Source organism: Talpa occidentalis, unplaced genomic scaffold (genome assembly GCF_014898055.3).
Source record: "Talpa occidentalis isolate TD23 unplaced genomic scaffold, MPIMG_talOcc4v2.1 talOcc4.12, whole genome shotgun sequence".
Classification (NCBI taxonomy): domain Eukaryota; kingdom Metazoa; phylum Chordata; class Mammalia; order Eulipotyphla; family Talpidae; genus Talpa; species Talpa occidentalis.
In genome coordinates, this window is record NW_023601212.1 from 60049028 (window position 1) to 60072414 (window position 23387).

A 23387-nucleotide genomic window follows, 5' to 3' on the forward strand; every position below is an offset into this window, starting at 1 on the left:
ACCACCATTAAAATTCCCAATGATACTGATGTTGCATGTTGAAATTAAAGCATTTTTATTGCAACCTTAATTATACATGTAAAGATGATAATGTTCAACTCAGGTATAGTTTTTTATTTCATTTAAGTATAATATGGGAGCTAATTTTTACATATTTACTGTTTTCTAAAAAACCCCTATCATCACTCAAACTTAGTCTATCCCTTGATATATTGATATATCACCCCCATCGTCTTTGCTCTAGTCTTCCCCAGATCAATAAAAGGTAATTTCATTCTTCACATTGGCCTCTTTCCTTTCACATACCTTCAAATCCAATCCATTAGCAAATCCTATTACTTACCTCTACATAAGACCAAGAATCTTATTTCTCTACATCCCCACTAGCACCACGCCAATTCTGGCTACGCTCACCTTTTTCATATTTTAATAACCTTGTTAAGTGGTCTTCTTGCTTCTGCCTTTTCCAATTGATACTCTTCTCTAGACAACTGAAGTGATCCTTTAGAAAAGTGAGATTACTCTACTACTCTGCTCAACATACTTCAAATACTTATGAAAAAGCCTGTAAGGTGCACCATGTTCTACATGACTCTTCCTGTGGCTAACTGAATTTATCTCCTACTACTTTCTTTTTGTTCACTGTTCTCTACACACACAGACTTCCTTGCCATTGCTGGGCTCTGCCATGGCTTCTGCTTCAGAGCCTGATTTCTTCTTCCTAAAATGTTGTTCCCCCAAATATCTTCAGATCTCACTCACTCATGTCTTTCAAATCTCTGCTCAAATGTCCACCTATCAGACCACCTTATATGAATTAGCATCTTCTTCCCCCACCATTCTATATTCTTTATCTTGACAATAATATCAGGCTTTCTCCAACTAGAATGTAAGCTTCATGAAAACAAGGCCTTTGTTCTTTTGTTCACTGTTATATCCCAATGCCTAAATCCAGTGCTCATTAAATACTTGTTAACTGAATTCAACTTTTCTTTTTGCCAAAATAAACTATATCCTCCAAACTTTTCCAGTTCTCTTGAAAGAACATTAGGTTTGTAGCCAGGCAAACAAGTTCAAACCCTTAGCCCCATTATTTATTAGTTATAATCTTAGGCAAATTACTTAACTTCTTTGATCCTCAAGTTTATCATTTGCAATGTGGGCATAATTATACCAACCTCACAAGGAGTGAATGTTGAGATTTGTCTGAATGTAGGTTTTGACTCCAAGCTGACTTGGGGAACTGGACTGAGTATTTGAAACAGAAATGACCCTGATAATCTAGTTTATGTGGTTGTTATTCATAGGTAGGAGAAAAACGATGGCTGTACTACGCTGTTGCTTTAGGAGAAGAAAGGAGAACAGAGAACAGGGTTCATTTGTAGGTTGAGTAAGGGGCATTTCATTGTAAATATTCTAAGGAGCTGTATTCAATTTTAGCAATTTAAGTCTAGAAGTTGTATTTAATTCTATGTGTTAAATTGTTTCTCCTGTGTTTCTGCTATTTTTGTAAATAAGTACTTAAAAATTTAAGTCCACACCCCCTATCATTCTCCTCATATCCAAAGTATTCTACTGGCAGAAAAGTGTTGTTTTTTGTCCTTTTTTCTGGGCACCTTTGAAGGGAAATTAGAAATAGATTGTGTTCACACCTTGACACATCTATATTCACAACTACTTTGTTGGGAGTCTGATGGAATAGAGGAGAATAAGCTTATTGTCTAAGTAAAAATTCATCTTGAGAAACTAGAGATCAAGTTTATGTTAAAGTTGAGAGTTGATTGTAAAATATGCTTTTAGTAACATTTATTTAGCAAATAACAAATTATTTGCTTTTTCAATCTGTGGCTTTCTAGCCCAATACTAAACTAATGATATTACAAATATCCACAAAAAGAAACTGAACTCTTACTAACTTAATTTGCAAGACTAATATCTATAAACATTTTAAGTCTGAAAGAGGCCAGTGAAAAAACTATTCTGAACTCTATCCACAGTTAGCAAACTAGGGAAACCAAAGAGAGCTTCTGCCTTCTCCTACAAAATGAGTTTGTCAATTCTGGGAGAGAGCCAGTCTTTCTAAAACTCAAAGGGTATAAAATCTGCTAAATGACAACTTTAGCAAATTTTATATTCTTTTAGCACTTCTGAAAAGCATAACTCTAAGATAAATGTTACTAAAAGCATATTTTACAATCAACTCTCAACTTTAACATAAACTTGATCTTGTTGTACTAGTCATGTGCTCAAGGGGAAGGTGACCATACCCCAATTTTAAGTACAAAACCTGAATTCTTGTAAATAAATTAGCTGACACATCTTGTTAAAGCTGATCATCAAATGGTAGGATCAGATTTATATTCCATGATTTATGGAGCGTTTCTTCAGCAGGGTGTTAATAAGGAACAATGTAGCTTTATACACTGGTAGTATTACTGGGAGGACTGGAGAGCAATTTTAAGCCAGAGGGAAGTTGATCTGCAGAAGTTACACTGGTTGAGACAGAAAAGAGTTAGGTCTAAGATGTTGTTATCAAGGCAAAGCATCAACTAACCCTGGCATGCACCCTTCTCTGGCCTTGTTACTATGTAAATATAAGACTTCCATATTGATTAAGGCATTTTGAGTCAGGAATTTGTTTTATTTATAGTCCAAAACATTCAGATACCAAAAACACAGTATGTGTAAAATGTGAAACAATAAAATTAGTCACATAATCTAAATTTAATAACCAAATTGAAAATAGAAATTTGCCCTGGCTTTGATTGGTCAATTAGTTCATCCTCTTATATAGAGGTTCTTCCTCCATTATCAGATTTCAAATATGGTATTTAAATTATGGTCTGAGCATGAGCCCGTCTAGCTCCATCCATGTATCTTTTTTTTTTTTTTGAAAGACTTATTTATTTATTTATTTATTTATTCATTCATTCATTCATTCATTTATACAAGCACTGGGTACAGTCAGAAGTGCAGGAGGGTGAGAGAATTCACCAGAGTCAGAGGGGAGAGCAGAGCAGGCAGACTGATGAAGTACACTGCTGAAGGGAGCAGCGGGTGGCAGGAGAAGTCTGCGTGCCACGGGGGACCCTCGCCTGGCGGCCGGGGATCGAACCAGCACTGCAGAGGCTGTGGGCAGCTTTGCAACCCAGCTCTCAACCGCTGCGCCACCAGGGAGGCCCCATCCATGTATGTTTTTAACCAAGATGAAAATGCATAAATTGTGCAAAAATGAAAAATGATGTAAAAAGTATATAAAATTTAAAAAAATAAAAATAAATAAATTATGGTCTGAATTTTTGCTTTTTCTTTCAAATTAAATGAAAATGTAGGTAGAAGACTGTTTCTTCACTGTCTTATAGTTCAGTTCCTACCAGGCTGTTGTTTCTCTGATACCAGATATCAGAGGGTACTTGATAAAAAGGGGCCAAAGAATCACAATCTCTGGTGGTGTCCTTTAGAATTTTTAACTAGCAAGTAGGCAATTATAACAAACATCCAAGTCTGACTAATAATTGGCTTAGATCAATCTCTTTTTTCAGTGGAAGTTGATTTTTTAAAAAAAGAATTATGTTGACCTAAATGGAATAGGCATAATAGTGTGGAGAAAGGAATAATTCAAAATGCAGCCATTGTCAAACATATAAAATCTTTATTTTATGTAATCCACATTTACCAAGTGTGAATAAATAAAAATTCTATAAAGCAGGCATCAAATATTTCATACAATTCCTACAAATGTTTTATATAATTTTGATATAAAATGGGCAGGAAAAACAGCTACTAAAATTTTCAATTATTGTTCTTTCACATTCTGGGAAAAAGGGCAACTTTTATTTCAGAGACAGAAGGTGCTTTTAATTATAAAAGGCAAGGTGAGGGGCCCCTGGGATGATAAAGTGCTTTGTTTGCAGTATTTTGGTGTTGGTTCTACTTTGACATTGAATTTGAGTGTCAACAGGATGATTGGTACTCTTAGTTCACCACAGTCCCCACCAATCTCTGACTTATGAATATAGGAACTACTTAAAAGATATATGAAATTTTTATTTTTTTAATTTCTATTCTAAACTACCAGGGTTATAGCTAAGAGAACTGAAACTGCTCAGTATAATTAAAAAAATAGTAATTTGAAAGGGAGAAAGTTTTATGGGGAGAATTATAAGAGAAAGAAAAGGGAGACTGAGAGAAAAAAAATGGTGGCAGGTGGTGACTGAAGGAGAGAGTGAGAAAATGGTGGATGGCCAAAAAATTTTATGACCTTCTCCATTATCCCTAAACTTTCCGTAAAAACCTGAGATTTTCAATGGTGGTGATCAATGAAGGTGAAGAAGGAGATAGTGAATATGGATATAATTATTTTTCTCTTTAAGCAGACACATCTCTTCTTTCCACTGCCAAACATCCTTCTAGAAATACTCCATAATTATACAATGGCATGAAGAGCCAGAAGGAGGAAGAAGTTTAAAAATATAATTAAAAAGGGAGAAAATAAATGATGGAACAAGATTCTTGAAGAGTGGGGATGTATAGAACCAAAATAGGGAGTAATGGATCTTAGACAAAAGGAAGAACTCACCATTAAGAGGTCAAAGAGTAGGAGGGGAGATAATGTGGAAACAGATGCATTTATTTTGGGCTAAGAAAGTGTCAGGAAGTTGGGTAAGTTCATACCTGATGGGTTCTATGTTTTGTTTTGTTTTGTTTTTTTGTGACACTGGGAGCTGGGGGAACATGTCATTTGTTGCCAGTGAAAGGAATGGTGACAAGATCTTGAGAAGAATGGTAAGGATGTGAAGTAGCTACTGTGGGGAATGAGTAAGCACTGACCAGGGACTCAAGAAGTATTTTTGGATAACACTGTTGTCCCAAATAATACTAAAGATCTCTGAATGTAGCAGCAGAGATTTTCTATGGTTGGCTTTACCCAGAAAGAATCAACAGCTCAGATAAGAGAATATCAATGTCCACATTATTTAGAGTTTGGAAATATTAGAGAAAATTGATAGATAATGGCTGCAGTGGTTGTGGAAGTGATCTGTGTAAAAACAGGCAAAAAAAAAAACAAAACAAAACCAAACCAAAACCAAAAATGCATGTTGATTTTGCTTAGGTCAAAGAACAGGCAGTGTAGGTTTTTAAGACATTATAGTCAGAAAATGAGTTAGGAAGTGTGATTTCAGAGTTTTCCTGAAAAACATTAAGAATGAATTGTAGGAGTAAGTGAAAATGAAAGTTATAAGAATTTAGGAAATCATGGAAAGATAGGATAGGTAAATGGATGAGTTATTCCCAGGAATACTGATATCTCCTAAAATGATAGCACAATCAAGTCATTTGCATGTAAGAAGCATAAACCAAAGAACAAATCAAGTATCTTAAATAGACTTCATGATTACCAAAGGAATGTTATGATTTTTGATACCTCCCTAAGCAAATTACATTTCTAATCACCCAGAAAGTATGAGTCAACTTCAAATTTCATAGCTATCATGCCATACATTCCTCAGATCTTTTATTCTAAAAGTAATAGTCTTAATTGAGCCCTGTTAAGGGGTAAGAATATTTAAAATAAAGCACAATAAAAAAATCTAGAAAACAAAGACTGCTTTGAAGGCATTTATAATCAACTCTTATCTCTTAGCCCCAAAGTTCTGTGCAATCTTTTTTTCAATTTTAATTTTTTATTAATTTTTTTCCTTACATTGTAGTTTTCCCACCACATCACCAGTGAACCATCACCATATTCCCTTCTGTTCATCCTTCCCCCCACCCCTCCCCCTCCTTTGCTGAATGCTTCAGTTCTATGCTTAGCTTGCTAGTTTTGACTTTTCTTGACTTTTTGTTTGGTTTCTCTATATTCCACATATAAGTGATATCCGATATTTTCTTTTTCCTTCTGAATAATTCCTGCTAGCACAACCCCTTTCAGCTTCATCCACATTGCTGCAAATGGCACGAGTTTGTCTTTTTTGATTGCTGAGCAATATTCCATTGTATAAATATACCACAACTTTTTGATCCATTGCAGAATCTTTCTTTAGCCTGAAATTGTGCTCTCAATCTAAATGAACATCTCCCCTTTATATTTCAACATTTTTGCTTAAACTTAGAAATCAACAGTCTGCTCTTAAAAAAGATTCAGCAAAGTTGATCCTCATTTATAGTCTTAAACATACTTGAATAGCTAGATAGCTACAGATTTGAGTACACAGCCCTTAAAATAGAAATAACATCTCAAAATGCCAGTCTGCTTACTAGCAGGACACCCACTAAACACTCCATTCCATACCAGAAAGTCAAGCTGAAAATGGGCCTCAAGTATCTCATCTCTACTTACTGTGCAAAATGAGTGTCACCACTGGGTACCTTGGCCCAGCAAAGCACAAGATAAAGGAGGAGGAGCAAATGACCAAGCAAGTAAGTTTTATACCTCTCAGCAACCTCCACTGACATGTCTTTGGCAACACATGTTACACAGCCAACCCAAAATGTAAAGAGAACTAAGATATCAGGCATAGTATTTAATTTTCTTGTGTTTATCTAGGGGAGGGAAGAAAGGAAGAGGGTATTGGGTAAGTGAACCTACAGTGCATACCACATCAAGAAACAGACAAAACTAGCAGATATATCTTATACCATTATTTTCAGTCATCCATTTTTAGACTGTCTAGAAAAAATAGTAAATTCTAAAGATATGAGATTGGAATGGAATTTTTTTTGGTATTTTGAAATTGAATTCCAGAAAAAGTTCATTTGATCTTCATCATGAGTGAAAAATGGTCAATAAAAGCTATGGATACAGTTAAAACAAGACCCAAAGAACTAAACGTTTCTCATCCATTTTAGAATATTTACTTGAGTTCTGTCTTATGCCCACAATCACAGGTTATGGTCCTGGGGTTTGGTATCCTTTTCTATTCTACTCACATTCATACCTACAACTCCCAGACCTTTTTCATAATGATACCATTCAGTTTTCAAATACCCAGTACAAACTTATATTCCAGTACATGCTGGCTATGGCTACCTGGCTGATTCCTGTACACAATCTTTGAGAGTATGCAGCAGAACCTATTCTTGGCTTACTGAAATCTGTTCTTCTTATATTTTGTTCCCACCATGGCAGCACCTCATTTCTCAAGCTCAAATCTTTGGAATTCTCATAATTGTTGCCTTTTCATGACTCCATATTACTCAAGTTCTTTCACATTTACTATTAAACAAACTCTAAGTCCCATCCTCTTCTTGAAATTCACAGCTATACTTCAGCTCATCAGTATTCATCTAAACCACAACTCCTTTAGATTACTTCCTTTGCCATCATTTCTTCCCACTTTCTAGTCCATGTCCTATGTTCCTAAACTTAAGCCCAAAGAACAAATCTGATCCTTTTAACAATGTCCACTGGCTCTTAAATACCTAAAAGGATAAAGATGAGAGTTTCTCCCACAGTTGCACCCTATTTTTCATAATTTCCTACCATTTCCTCTTCTTCCTTATGTATCCTATACTCCAGATATACGTACCATTCCCTAAATATCATACATTTCTAGGTTTTGATGCCTTTTTTGAGGGGGAGTGGGGACACAGCTGTTCCTTCTGTTTATGTTGTCTTTTATTAATGCCTTCTTTAAATTCTTATCCTTTCTAGAAGATGCAGCTCAAATGTCACCATCTTGTGAAGCTCTCCTCATCTCCACAGAGCAGAGGTCCTCTCCTCTGTGTTTACTTCTCTATTAAAATCCTGGGTATCAGGCCTCACTGGTGGTGTAAGGGGTTAAGTATCAGCACTATGAAACTATCGCCAGTCACTGCAGCATGAGTTCAATCCCTGGCCAGAGAGCTAACCACAAGGCACAGCAGACCTCTCCTATCTCACCAGCTGCTCCCCTCAGCAGTGTGTTTCAGTTAGCCTGCCTGTTCTGTTCCCCACTGTCTCTGGTGAATCCTCTACAACCCCCCCCCATGCATCTCTGACCTGTACCCCAGTTCTTGTATGCATAAATACAAAAAATAAATCTTTTTTTTTTTAAAGATTTATTTATTTATTTGTTTGTTTATTTATACAAGCACTGGGTACAGTCAGAAGCGCGGGAGGGTGAGAGAATTCACCAGAGCCAGAGCGGGGAGCAGAACAGGCAGAAGGACCGAAGTACACTGCTGAGGGGAGCAGTGGGCAGCAGGAGAGGTCTGCGGCCATGTGGGACCCTCACCCGGCGGCCGGGGATCGAACCGGCGCTGCAGAGGCTGCGGGCAGCTTCGCAACCCAGCGCTCAACCGCTGCACCACCGGGGAGGCCCCAAAAAATAAATCTTTAAAAAAAAGAAATAAAATCCTGGGTATGTTATATTATGGTGTCTGTTTATATATCTGATACCATTACTTTGCTCTAGTATACCTATAGTACACAGGTATAATACATGTACTATACAAATGTTTGGTAGGTGAATAAAATAATTCCTAGTAAAATCAAATTTGGTTTTCTATTTATATACTTAAGGAAAAATGGAAGAATTATACTGCAAAAGGTTTAGTATCTCTAAATGAAGCAAATGATGACAAAATAACATCTTGGGGAAAGGGGCACATTTTGGTGAGATTGTAGATTGCTATAACATCTAAGGAGGGGAATCTGTCAATATCTACCAACATTTAAAAATGTGCACACTCTTTAGACAATTCTCCACAAGAATTTATTCCATACTCACATATTTGGGTAAAAATCACCTATAAGGGTATGTATTGCAGAACTGGTTATAACAGCAAAAACATCTGAAATAAATGTCTTTTAACAGGACTGGTTAACTATGGTACCTACAGATTGTGGGAAACTCTGCAAAGAGCTGATGAGACTCAACAACAACAACAAAGAAAATAATCCAGTCAAAAAATGGGCAGAAGAGCTAAAAACAAACTTCTCCAAAGAAGAAATACAAATGGCCAACAGGCATATGAAAAAATGTTCAACATCACTCGCAATCAGGGAAATGCAAATCAAAACTACAATGAGATACCATCTTACACCAGTGAGAATAGCACATATTAAAAAAACTAGCAACAACAAATGTTGGTGAGGATGTGGAGAAAAAGGAACTCTCCTGCACTGTTGGTGGGAGTGCAAACTGGTCCAACCACTATGGGGAGCTGTGTGGAGATTTCTTGACCTACTAAACATAGAGCTTCCAAATGATCCAGCAATTCTACTCCTAGGTATTTACCCAAAGGACACAGAAACATCAATTCCAAAGAGCACCTGCACCCCTTTTTATAGCAGCACTATTTACAACAGCTAAGCTTTGGAAACAACCCAAATGCCCAAAAATAGATGACTGGCTCAAGAAGATGTGGTACATATACACCATGGAATATTACTCAGCATTCAAAAACGATAAACACATGCAATTTGCAGCAACATGGATGGCGCTGGAAGGGATCATGCTCAGCGAAATAAGCCAGAAAGAAAAAGAAAATTACCAGATGGTCTCACTCATAGCAGGAATCTAGAAAACTTAAATAAGGGACCAGGAAAATGAATAACTATAAGAAAGAGAAAATCAAAATCAACAAACAACTATGAACCAGAGACACTCTATCGGGGGTGGGGGGCAGGGAGGGGAGGGATCGGGGTCAAAATAAGGGGGTTGCAATTGTATGGGGAATATAAAAATAAAATTTATTTTAAAAAATAAATAAATAAAAGAATAAGGTCAATCAGTATGTATTTTACACTCTGTAAGACAAATTGTGAGGTAAAAAAAGATACCAAAGAATATGCTGACATTAGTGTTTTAAAAAGGGGGAGAGAGTCCTATATATGTTTGATTATATATTACAATGCCAGTGAAAGAATACATGAGAAACTGCTTCATAGTGGTTGCCTCTGGAGAGGAGAAGCTGGGAATAACAGTGGGACACTTACTTTTCATTGAGTATTCTTTTATCTTTTAAATTTTTATCACATACACATACTAGGTAGTTAAATAAATGCAATAAAGCTTTAGTAATAAAATGCCAATCAATTTATAAAACTTTATAAAATTAAACATTAGAATAGTGCTAACAATGATTTTCAATCTTTTCTTGATCACTGATTGGCAGTCTGCAGATACTATTCAGTCATTCAAACAACTATTCAGTTATCATTAGGTGCAAAGATGCAAATATACAGAAGATATATAAAACTCAAAGAGCTCACATTTTAGTAGGGAAAATGAAGTATATTCAAATAATCTCAATGTAAAGAAGCACTTCTCATTTAAAGTTTCTCCAATAGCAGCTAAGTATAAATAAACCTACATTGCTTTCCAGAGCCTGCTTTCTGGGTTGCAGCAGCAGAATGATAGCCCAACAAGGAGAGGGCAGGGAAGTGTGATCACGATTTATTGCAGGAGGCAGGTAAAAGTAAAACCAGAGAGCAATGGATAGGCCAGTCTCTGGCCAAGTTATGGCGATGAAGAAAGAGCTGTAACTTAACAATTAATGGCACTAGAGTTCTCCAACATGATTCTGAATACTGGCACTATTATATAATAAAGCAAGGGGGGGGAAGTCAGTATGAATGATTAAGCAATATTTTACATAGAAATTATGGGTAAATCAGAAAAATTCCCACGCTCTGTCTTCCTGTTTTAAAAAATAACAAGGTCTTATTTTAGCAATTACATAAGATATGACATTTATGGCAGCTGAGGATGAAAAGCAATCAGTGGCTTTGCAATATTAAAAGTTGAAGTGATGAAACATTAGTTACGTATATAGACTGTGAATTTTTTCATGCCCTTTGTAGTCAAATATTACTCAAAATATCCTCCCATAAGGTAGGATACAAACAAGATAACTGCAATTTTTTATATCCACATCTTTTCATGTGGAAATCTCAAGGCATTTGCAAGCATTCATTAATTCCCAATATCCTGGTCAGACACATTAGAGAAATAAACTGGGGCACAGAGCAGGTGAACAGCGCAAAGCCAATAAAATCATTAACAGATTTGGAAAAAGATATATATTCTGGTTCTTGCTCTTGGTTCTAATTTATAAATCACAGCCCCATAATGAAGTGTTTCTTCTCTTAAAAGGTTTGACCAAGTTGTTTATCTTTGATGTTAAAAAAATTAGGTTAAATACAGTTCAACAAATATGAGTTTTAAAAATGAAGAAAAAGAACTGAGTTGATTTTGCTTCAATTAGAATCTTAGTCTTATTTGTTAGAACAGAGTGAGAAAATACATTACTAAATGCTAGGGCTGGAGGGCCTATAATTTTCCACATTTCTCCACACACTGTTCTATTTTTCTGTGGTTTACTATGTCCAAAGTCTTTTCTAGACCTCAATCTTCCCTGCAATGCAGCTATTTTAATTAACAGAACAAATGTATTATTGAACATCAATGAAATAACCAAAACCATAATTAGACATGCAGTATATGATAAATAATTCATAGTTACATGGCCACAGAACCTACATTCTATAGGGAATTGCAAACCATAATAAATCCATAATGTATCATAGTACACTTAATGATTATTACAAAAAAGTTACAACACAAAAAGAAAATTTAAATGTTAACAACTACATAAAATTCATAGCACTCTTCAGATTTGTGTTTTATATTTTACTCTTAAAAAAGCTATTAATTCCTGATGTTACTTTTGACTTATTTTAGAATAAAAATCACTAGTTCCAAGCAGAATTTGGTAAGATTTGAAACTTTAAAAAATTCTTTTCAATGAAGCAAGGCCTGAATCATTATGCACTGAATTTCAATCAGTGAAACCGAAGGTTTTCATCCTAAATGCCTACCTGCGCATTGGCTTTCCTTCCATGCACCATGAAAAGTACCCTTCACCACACTCTAAAGCCGAACCTAAGACAACAGAAAAGCAGTAGCTTAATAAAAACTATTTCTGGTCTTTCCAACGTCAATCTCTATATAATCATTCATTCAGTGATCAATAATTTTATATCCTATTATATCACAGCCTTTTGCAGATACACAATAATAACCGTTATCTAGTACCTTTCAGGTGACTATCACTATTATTATTATGAATGCTACACAGTTTGTATGTGAACAGTGAAGAACTAAATAGGTCCATTGCTAAGTTAGCCTTGCCTCTCTTCTAAAAGCACTTGGTGACATTTAACTCTGACCTCACCAACAAGTACACTTACAGAACAGTTACCTGATAATCACGGCAACAATGAAATGATTGATCAGATAGGGAACATGCTGGTTTACCAACAAATCTGAAAGCTGTTAATTTGCCCCTAAATGACAGCATCAGGAAGTGGAATTTTCTTTTTAAAACAACGCAGCTTCCGACAGCCCGGGCAGCTTGAACAGAACTGGGAAACTATGGCTTTAGACTAACATTCTCTTGATAAGCCCTTTCCTCATTCTCCGAAACAATGTCCACCACCCACTTGGCAAAATCTCGCCAAGTCCCCAGGGTTAACGGGGACGCACAGTATCCATTTTCTCCCCCCGAATTCCAACGCCCAGCTGATGAAACTGACCAGGGTGCGGAACCCAGCGCTCCCAGACTGGACAGTCCAGCGCCTCCCCCGGCGCCGGGGTAGGGGTAGGGCTGTCCGCCAGAGAAAGAGCAGTCTGCAGCCCCGCTAGGCCCAGCACCCCAACAGCCCCCACACAGCGCCCACTGACCGGCGGTGGGCGAAGCCGGGCCCCTACCCCATCGGGCAGCACGGCAATCTGGGACCACAGATTTGCAAAGCGAGCCCTGGGCGCTGTCCACTGTCCCCTGCTCTAAGGCGGCTAACTTACCGGCTCTAACTCTTTCTTCTGCTCCGCTGCGGGCTACTGTGCCTCCTCCGCCCGCCGCTGCCTGTCTGCTCGCACCTTCGCCGCTAGCGCACTCAAGATGCGGCTCCTCGAGCTGTTTTCCTTCCCACCCCTCACCCCAGTTCAGCAGCAGGAAGTGGTCCTGCTCCTAAATTGCTCCTCCTGGAAGCCACACGGCGCGCTAAGAGGTTCCGGTGCGGCGCAGGAAGTAGCCGCGCCCGTCGCTGGGGATTCGGGGAACGTCAAACGCTGTGCTCGTGTCCCGTTCCCTGTAGTCCCAGGGTGACCACTCTACAAGTTTACAGGTGAACTGGAAGTAATTAAGTACTGTAGCCTCCTTTTTTTTTTTTTTAATGTGTTTTCCCCAGCTGAATGCAATAGAAAGGTGAAAGTGGTCACGGAAAACCAGGAATTTTGTTTTATTTGTTAACTGGTGGGTCTCCTAGTGACACAATCTTGTCCACAATGGTGGATTGATTGATTTGCGTACGCAAACATGTGGTTTAAATGATATATTATCATTTAATATGTAGTATGTAATTCAATATATTAATATAATTTAATATATTTAATCTATACATTTAATATTTTAATAATTATAGAGAAATATACAGTAAATACATATATTTATATTTAATATGTAATTTAATAATAGATATCATTTAGACCCCCATGTTATATGCAAGCTTTTGAGGATACACAGACAAGTCAGAAAGAGACTCAACCTTCCAGACTTCCCACAGTCTAGGCTAATATGTCAACTTACCCTTTTCCCTTAGTTTTTACCCCCAAACGCATTGCCAAACACTTCCGTGGACTCCAGTGTTGGGGGAAAAATAAGTTTCCCCCACAATTTGTCCATTGCTTGATTTTTCCACCACACACAGCCGCCAAATTTTTACTATATGTTTAGAAAACAAAAGAGGAATACCTGTGAAAGACTATTTCTAGTTTCCTGATAAACTATCCTAGGCCAAGCATGAAATTAAATCAGTTTTTTTCTTAGCTGTTCTTCACATGGGTTGGATCTACACAAGTTTGTTTCTGAGAGGGAAAGAATTCATTTTGTTAATTAACTTGTAGTGGTAAATGCATGGTGCTTAGAACCAAACACATAGTTTCATATCCTTGTCCTGTAAATGACTAGCTTTGTGATCTTGGTCAATTTATTGATATATCAAGCACTAGTTTCCTTTACAAGAAGGGGAAGTAATACCTTTTTGATAAAATTGTTTTGAGAAATTATAATTAATTTATAAAAATAAATTATAATGAAGGTCGTTATGTGTTGGCACTTGGGCACTCAGCAAATGTAAGTTTTCTTTCTTCCCCCTCCTGCCTACTTATTTAGATGGTCTCATTTATTAATTGAGTGCTTATTGCATGCTAGGTACTGCTCTAAACTTTGGAAATACTGTGGCGAATGAGACACACAACATTCTGAAGCTGTAGTGATAATTTATTTACCTAAGGTAGTTTACAACATCGTTTCCATTATGAGTAGGTGATCTAAAGCATCTCCATGCGAATGACCAAATATTGTCTAATGAAAAATCAGAGTATATCTAATGAGGATTGTGAAGACAGATTCCCTAGCACTTTATTTTAATAAATGTATTTATTTTTTAAATTGAGGTAACTTTAATATCCCCACCCATCAGTTATAACCACTGTAGTACATCAGCCATAGTCCCCCGCCGTAGTCCATTATGCTTCCTACTTTCTTCATTCTTAGAGTTCCTCTCCCCTCTCCTCACCGCCCCCCCCCATCCCCTTCAGTTCTGTAGTTAGCTTTTGAGGGTTATTTTTTTTAAGATTTAATTTTTTTATGCACACAAAAACTGGGGTATAGGCCAGAGGTGTGAGAGTGAGAGGATTCACCAGAGACAGAGGGGGAGCAGAAGAGACAGATCTACTGAAATACACTGCTGAGGGAAGCAGGGGGCAAGACAGGAGAGGTCTGCTGCACCATGTGAGTAAGCTCCCTGGTCAGGGATTGAACTCATGTCGCAGTGGTGATAGCTTGATGGTGCTGAGACTTTATATCCTGTGCCACCAGGGAGGCTCTCAAGGGTTAGTTTTTAATCCTGTCTTTATTGACCCTTAGTCCACGCATTAGTGACACCACACAGTATCTTTTTCCTTCTGACTTATTTTACTTAGCATTATCCTTTCCAGCTCTATCCATGTTGCTAAAAATGCATGAGTTTATCTTTTTTGATCACTGAGTACTATTCATTGTGACTTGAGCCAGTACTATTCACATGTTCTCGAGCCAGCTTTCCCAATACCACTTACTGAAGAGGTTATCCTTGTTCCAGTGTATGTCCTGGCACCTTTGTCAATGGAGTTGGTTAAAGGTAAAGGAAGGTGGGCTTGGTTGAAATGTATTGGAGAGTTACAGGTCAGTTCATATGAGTTAAGGTGTTCTTTTAAATGACCAGGTCTACCTGGAGGATGGATCCCTAGCTTCTGAACACTGTCTGGGTAGTCACTTTTCCTGTCTTCTTGGTTCTGTGTCAGTGGTCTTTTGGTTCTGGCCAACTTCATGCTTAGTTTTAGGTCAATCACTTCTGTGTATGTGGACTATATGACTCATAGATGAGTGTTACACCCTGTTGCTTCTGTGAAAACAAACTCAGAAGATAGTTAATATGTCCAATTGTTCCTGCTCATGGTGGGTGTGCCACAGTTTCAAAAGTGACACTTAGCCTCTTCTGTAACAAGAGAAAACGGTAATGAGGAAGGTACAAGAATGTTAAGGAAGGCTGCTAACCAATGGCTGAGTATTTAAACCCTTGGTCAGGATAAGAGCAGTTTCTTCTATTTTGGGGAAGGTGTGATTCATTCTCCAACCCACTGCAATATGGCTTGTGCCTCTGCTAACTTTATTTCTTTCCTCTAGTGGAACAATTCAAAGTAAACCAACCCTTTCTATTTATGGCAATGCCTTGAGGACTCCATTTAGAAAGATGAATACAGTACCCTTGGCATTTGCAACAACTAGAAGATTTCTGCCACCCCCAGTCAGACTACGGAGAGCCTGCATTTCTAGTCATAGATAGACCTAAAATAGATTTCGTCTCTATTGAGTGTGAAGCAGAGGCATCAGCCAAAAGATTCACGAGGGGCTGCTGAATTTATCTTCTAGTCTTTCAGTTAGAAATTTGAAATTACATCCGGTTTGCTGTATATAAAATACTGTGCTTGGACCCAAGATTTAGCAAAACCCACAGGACTCCTAGTTTTGTGGAGTTTTTGTTTTGGGGGAGACATTATAAAATTAATGCATGAATTTATGGGTAATTGTCTAATAATAATTGGGATAATTGTCTGAAAGAGACCTATGGCATGCTAAAGAAAATATCTAGTAGGGAGCCTGGATCTGGACTACAGGGTAAAAAGGAGGGTCCAGCCTTAGTTTGGGGTGCCCTAACAAAATACCACAGACTGGGTGACTTACACAACAAAAATGTATTTCTCCTCAAATACCAAACCACAGTTTTAATTACAGAGTTTAACATGTTTTGGTAATAACTTTTAGGTTAACTCTGCCCTTTTCTGCTTCTAGTTTTAGACTGTTTAATGGTATTTATACTATCTCTGTGGTTTTGGTATATGAACATACAGATGAATAGAGCAGAATAGGAAACCCAGAAATTGACCTAAGAACTGTAACCTGAAATAATAATAATAATAATAAAAGTATTCCTTGTCCATCAAGGAAAAACAAAACAAAAAAATTTTTTTGCCTTGCTAAAAAATGCCCACCTCTACCACGTCAAGGCCGCTTCAAGAGGTTGGAGTCAGTCGGACAATGATTCTTGTTGGCTGGGAAGAACCCTGATACCAGAAACAAAGGAATGTTGGAGAAGTCCAGAGACTGAGCCACTGTCATGCAGAAGATGATGGCCTAACGGTGCCCTCATGTTTGTAAAGGTACTTTTGGATAAGAGGTTCAAATAATCATTTGTCATTATATCTTCCAAAACACAGATGGCTCTGACCGAACTAGATCTGTAAGATCAAGGGATTGCTTTTAAATTATGAACAGTGATTCTCCTTCACCAATTAATTTATTTACAGACTAATAAATCTGTAGGAGTCTCCTTTAATTAACTGAGTATGTTAGAAATGAACTAGATAGCCTCTTTCCTTTGAAAGAAAAAACATAGGCCTTGTATACAAAAACCAGACTTTCTGTACATGTAACTTTTCTACATAAACCAAGGCCAAAGTCTCTGAGGATAGGGATCATTCACTCAGAAATTCTGATACTGAACTTGCAGAACTGGGTCCTCCATATGGCTTTGAATAGCCTCTTTAGTAAATTTCTCTTTTACTAAACTTTGAGGTTACTTTAAGGCAGTGATTATTTCAATCAACACGTATAGATGTGAGGCATAGTCAGGTCATTAATTCATGTTCCTTTTTTCTGCTACTCCCACACTTGACAGGGGCTCATCTTCATCTTCAGATGTTTCTTTTGTTTTTCACCATCGGGTTCTTCACAGCAAATGAGCCATCATTTTCCTGACTTCACCCTTTGGAGGGGACCCTGGCAAGGAGGTAGACGTTTTCTTTTTTTTCTTTTTTTTTTTTTTTAAATGTATTCCACTTGACTTCTCTTTGACTTTTTTTTAGATTTTTATTTATTTATTTATTTATTTATACAAGCACTGGGTACAGTCAGAAGCGCGGGAGGGCGAGAGAATTCACCAGAGCCAGAGCGGGGAGCAGAGCAGGCAGAAGGACAGAAGTACACTGCTGAGGGGAGCAGCGGGCGGCAGGAGAGGTCTGCGCGCCATGTGGGACCCTCCTCCGGTGGCCGGGGAGCAGCAGGGGATCGAACCGGTGCTGCAGAGGCCGCGGGCAGCTTCGCAACCCAGTGCTCAACCGCTGCGCCACCGGGGAGACCCGAGGTAGACGTTTTCTGACACAGCAAAATGTAGAATTTTTTTTTTTCTGTTCACAGAATTTTTGAAATTTAGCAGGTGGTAAAATGATATATCAGTGGGGAATGTATGGATTGTTGGATAAATAATGCAGATACAACGTTGGAAGAAGATAAAATTGCATCCCTTCCATATAAGAAGTTGGACTCGCTTGTCACATCCAGGGTCTCTAAAGACCCCATAGGAAGTTCTGAAGCTGTCTTGTCTTAATTGTCACAAGTTAGGTGAAGTCTTTATATCTCACAAACATCAAATGACTCAGGAATGTAAATGTAAATAATCAAAACATAAAAATAGTATAAGAAAACATGGATGAATTTGATTATTAACAGTGGAGAAAAATTTCCCTGTGACTTGTTAACTGAAATAATCAGTTCACAGAAAAAGATATGGCCCTTAAACATTTGAAAATATGTTCAGTCTTGCTGAATGCATCTAGCCATGTTAAGCAATATATAAATATGTTGCAGCTATGGTAAGATCTGTCAGGTAGGCAAAAATCCAAAATCAGACAATTTTTTGTTGTTGATGAGACCATGGAGAAGGAGGTGGTCTCCTTCATGGATGAGTATGTACAAAATGATAGAACTTTTATGAAAGTGAGTTGACAAGACATGGCACAATCACATTTGCATTTACCTTTTGGCCCAGCAATCTCACCATCCCAAGGAACACTAGCCAAAACAAAACAAAACAAAAATATGCACAAAGTTATTCACTGCAGGGTTCTTTGTAATAGCAAAGGAATGGAAATAAACTCAAAGCCTCTCAGTAGGGGACTGATTGAATAAACAATGGGATAGCCACATAATGAGGATTATGCAGCTATAAAAAAAATGAGGAAGATTTGCTCTGTTTATGTACAAGGCATACTCTTCAGGATATATTAAGTTACAAAAATCCCTAGTGTTTATAGGATGCTAACTTTATTTTTAAAAAAGAGGTAAAAATATAATGTATGAGGGCATATATTTAGAATAAAAATGAAAGACAAAGTGAGAATTGTAAAAATGGTTATTTAGAGATCTGGACCTTCATTGTTAGCACCCTCAGGTTGTTATGTCTTTTGAATATCCATTTGACCCCCTTGGATCGAAAAGCTCTTGTGCTAACCTTGAGGGGTAGCACAGGGGAGATAAGATTTAGAGGGGAAAAGGGAGCCTTTTCTCTGCATCTGGGCCATACCTGGGTCAGGACTCTATTTCATCATGCACTTTCTAACCTAGTCTGACTAAATGAATCATACAGTTGTTTCTGACATGGAACTAAGCAGCTTTTTGGTTTTTCAGACCCATTTGTGTCTTCCCACACCCTTTCTAGCATGCAGAGTACTGGAAACAATCTTTAAGAAATCTATTTAATTTTTAGTTCTTAAATTCTAGTTAGGACTTTCAAAAAATTATATTTGGTATTTTTACATCTAATTAAGGACAGAATCATGCAAAATTGTGCATCAAAACTCATCTTCTATCCAGACATTTCAAAAAACACCTCAAACCAAAGACTATGAAAAAGAGCACATTAAAAGTGAAATACCAAAATATGTATTGCTCCGCTAACTTCAGTTGGAAATGAGTGTTCAGTAAAACAAACATAATGGTTGCAGAAGCAAGCTAGTAGCTGACAAAATGTCTAGACTTCTCGTCCACAATGTTAAACTCTAAAATGTTGACTACATAACTTACTTGAATAAGAAAATTTTAATAATAATGCCAGTTTAAACACTTTTCATGTTTTTTTCTTGTATTGCAGAAGTTCAATTCCATGATAGTGATATTTTGCTTGTGCTCTAGCTAAACAATCATATTAAAAGCTAGGCCATTCAGTCTTCAGCTGAAATGTTCCTCTTAACTTAAACCTCTTCCTTAATGATTTCCTTGTAGAAATAATCATGAAAGAAATGTTTACCTTCACACTTGTCTTTTGTACAGATACTTCTTGGTTTTCATTCTGTGATAGATGTCAGTGTGTGTGTGTGTGTGTGTGTGTGTGTGTGTGTGTGTGTAATTATATAATTTCTGGGTAAGCTTGGTTAATCTCTGCTGGTTTCTCTCTACACCCATCCCATCACTGCCCAATATCTTACTCCACTTTTGTGACAAATATTTTTTCCTACCATCATCCCTTATACTCTTTTGACCCTGTCTCTCTCCCCCTTAACCTCAGAACCTCACTTCATTTGTTAATGTCTGATAGCTTTTATAACCTTGCCAGATAGTCTGCCATGCAAATGTCCAATATTTGTCTTTGTCATTGACTTGCTTTACTACATATTATTGTCTCAAACTCCCTCCATTTCACTGTGATTCACATTTTGTCTTTTCTTATGGTTGAGTAGTTTTCACTGTGTAGATATAACACATTTTCTAGATCCAATTCTCTATCAATGGGCACTTAGGTTGTTTCATGGTCTATTGTAAATACATATTGTAAATACAGCTGTACTAAACATTGTGGAGCATATAATATTTTTTGAGTTGACGGTTTCAAGTTCTTTCAACAGATGCCCAAAAGTGGAATTCCTCAGTCATAAGGTTCCACTTTTACCTTTTGAAGCTATGTCTAGATCCAAAATGGCTGCACCAGTTTACATTCCAACCAGCTATGTTAGAGTTTCTCTTTCTCTGTGTCCTCTCCAGCACTAGCTGTTGGAGATTCTTTGATTATGTGCTGTTCTCATGGGTGTGCAGTGGTATCTCATTGTGCTTTTGTCCTGCATCTCCCTTATTAAAAGTGATGATGGACATGTCCCAAGTATCTGTTGGCTATCTGGGTATCCTCTTTGGTGAATTGTCTCTTCAGAACTGTTGCCCATTTATTTAATTGGGCTGGGTTTTGTTTTTTTATTGTTAAGTGGTGTAAGTTTTTTATATATCTTGGGTATTAACCACTGGTTGGTTGTGTAATATGTAAATATAGTCTCCCATTTGGTAGAGTTTTTAATATACTTATTTTTTCTTTTCTGTGTAAAAACTTGAGGCAAAGCCAATTGTTTATTCTTGCTTTTATTTCCCCTGCCATAGGGGTGGAGTCTCCAAAGACATCTTTATTAGTGTTTCTATGAACATATTGAGTTTTCATAGTTCTTACATTTTTATTGTTTCAGGTCTTATATCTAAGTCTTTACTCCATTTTGAATTTATTTTTGTGCATGAAGTTAGAGTGATTCATCCAGTTTTCCCAGCACGATTTGTTAGAAAGACTCTCCTTTCTACATTGTGTGGTTGTAGCTCCTGTATCAAGAGTTATGTATTGCTATATGCATAATTTTTTCCCCTGGGCTTTCAGTTCTGTTCCATCGATCTATGTCTACTTTTATTCCAATACCACATTGTTTCAATTGCTCTTGCCATCATAGTGATACTGTTATAGGACAGGGAGAGGGGCACCCCAGACCCCCACAAACCTGCCTATTCTAAATGGGTTCTGCCATCCGCCGCATCAACACAAAACATAAGAGACTTTAATGGGAAGGAACTTTAATAAAACTAGGAAACAATACAGGTAAGGCAAAGAGTCTAGTTTCTAAATGAAGCACCCAAAGTTACCCGTCCCCTCGTGGGTAAAAGTCCATCCATATGGGATTGGCCCAGAACAAGGCCCCAAAGCCTGCCACAAGTCTAAAGCATCTTCCAGTGGGGACCCACAGAAAAGGGTCACAAACAACTGGACAAGCCCAGAAGGAAAAGAGCAAAATCAACATCAAGATAAAAACTGCCATTGTCACCTCCCCACGGGTCTCACCCACATCTGTGTCACCTAGTCCACGACCAAAAGACAAGCGCAGTTTCTTCACGTGTTTCTAGGCTCCATGTGCCTCCTCCAGGTCTCCTGGCTCCATCCTGCTTCCTTCCTCAGTCTCTTCTGCAGCTTCTTCTCTCCCTGCTCAGCTCCACCCTTCCTTGGGTGGGGCAGGGAACCTGGAACCTCCCCCTTTCCTGGGGACCACCCTGTTACAATACCGGAATTGTCTAGCTTGCCCTGTGTCTCAATAGTACAGTTTAGAATCTGGTAACAGCCATATTGTTGTAGAGCAACCCCGATACAAAACGGGGTGCCTGACTGTGGGTCCTCACCCGCGCGCTTAAAAGGACTTATCAATGCTCTACTACAGGCACACGTGAAAGGTTAATAAAAGGTTTATTTACAAGGGAAAGGGAAATGAGGAAATGTACAGTTCTGGGAGAAAAGTGGGAGACAAAGTTTTAAATGAGTCCTACCCGATCCGCCGATCAGGAATCCCAAAATGGCGCTCTGAGAGCTGGCCGCCAGCCAGGAGCGGTGAAGCCAGGAGGCGAGCGATCGCGAGCCAGAGAGAGAGCAAGGCCCACGTGTTTGGTTTTTATATCCAACCTGGCTGCCCAACTCCACCCTCAGGTCCCAGCCACCCTCCCCTTGGTGGTGATGGGATTTGTCTTTCCCAATGTCCTGATGGCTTTAGTCTGGAGTGGGGGTGGAGTCCACAAAGCCTGTATGAGATTATCTCAGGACATCCTTTCCCCGTAACAATATCACTTTTAAAAGTCATCTGTTTGGACCTTAAATTCCTGAAACAAGAGCTACACAGTTCCTTTTGCTCCTGCTATCTCTGGCACTTATTAGGTGTTAGAAAATGCTATTTGTGGGTGGCAATGACCATAAATCATAAAAAGATATCCCATAGATTAGAAATTAAGCAGGATGTCTGTTGAATTACAATCTTTTGTAGTTTTTAAAATGCATCCTCATAGTTCCAAAAAGTCTTCATTTAAAGGTCAAATATAGCCATAACACTGGCAACCAGTGTGCACAGTAATTTAAAAAATATAGATATTTTAAATTGTGAAATAAATGTAGACCATTTTACAGAAAATTTACAAAATAAAGACTAAACCAGCACAGCGATTTTAACCATTTTGTTTCTGCCCTCTGGCTTTCCGTGCCTAGAAACCTTGACCTTGGCGCACAGCCGGAACCGCTGCGCTCGGGGCGGCGCTACCGCGCGGGGTGCGCCATCGCCATGGTAACCGCGGAAGCCCGGGCCTCGCAAGCGGTGAGTGCGGGGTCCTGGCGCCCAGGCAGGGGAGGGCGTTCGGGTTGGGCGTGGGCGTGATAATGGGGGTAGGGTGATAAGGCGGGTGAGGTGATGGGGCGGGTGGGGGTGAGGAAGCGGGTGGGGAGGGGCCTCTCTCTGCCAGGTTCCTCTGTGGAGAATGGAGGGTAGTGGGCTTGACCGCGGCTTCCTCAGAATTGGCCTCCGCCCCTAGCTTTGCGTAGCGGGTCCCGCCCCTTGGCTGCCTCCGGGGATCCCTTCTATCCCCCCGGGGCATTCAGGCGGAATGGTGAGCTCTGGTGCCCAGAAGTGAGGTGCCCTCTCTGCTGGACTTTTTGGTCCCCTCAGCGGAGCTGCTACTTTGTATTCCCTTCCTGAAGGAGCATTCCTATTGTTTAACCCTGGAGCCTCAAAGTTGCCCTTTATGGCCTTCTCCTTGAAATAGGACTTAAAGTCTTGAAGGGACTACAATTTTTGAAGAAAGCCTCCTACTCTTAGCTCATAAGCTCCTTCAGGGTCTGTTCTTCTGCCACAACCTCCTGCTTCCTTTTCTGCCTCCTTTCTCCCATTCCTCATATTGCTCATTTCTTC

The 23387-nt window shown here is 38.6% G+C and overlaps 2 protein-coding genes across 6 annotated transcripts in view; one reads left to right on the forward strand and one right to left on the reverse strand.

Moving 5' to 3' along the window:
- Nucleotides 1-12964, reverse strand: part of KLHL20 (kelch like family member 20) — a 43981-nt gene extending 31017 nt beyond the window's left edge. Inside the window, exons 1-2 of one of the 2 annotated variants that reach the window (XM_037506459.2) lie at nt 12792-12964; nt 11807-11870 (exon numbers count right to left, since the gene is read on the reverse strand). In XM_037506459.2, the coding sequence (XP_037362356.1) occupies nt 11807-11829 (23 nt within the window). In that variant the 5' untranslated portion in view covers nt 11830-11870; nt 12792-12964. The remainder of the gene's footprint in view (nt 1-11806; nt 11871-12791) is intronic. The other variant, XM_054693463.1, reaches the window with a different exon arrangement.
- Nucleotides 12965-13032: 68 nt separating this feature from the next.
- The window catches only part of ANKRD45 (ankyrin repeat domain 45), a 50289-nt gene continuing 39934 nt past the window's right edge, over nt 13033-23387 (forward strand). For 2 of the 4 annotated variants that reach the window (XM_037506461.2, XM_037506460.2), the window contains exon 1: nt 22723-22796. The gene's annotated coding sequence lies outside the window, so the exon portion shown is untranslated. Of the gene's footprint in view, nt 13115-16595; nt 16749-17266; nt 17379-22722; nt 22797-23387 lie in introns of those variants that run through there. The other 2 variants (XM_054693464.1, XM_037506463.2) reach the window with 2 other exon arrangements.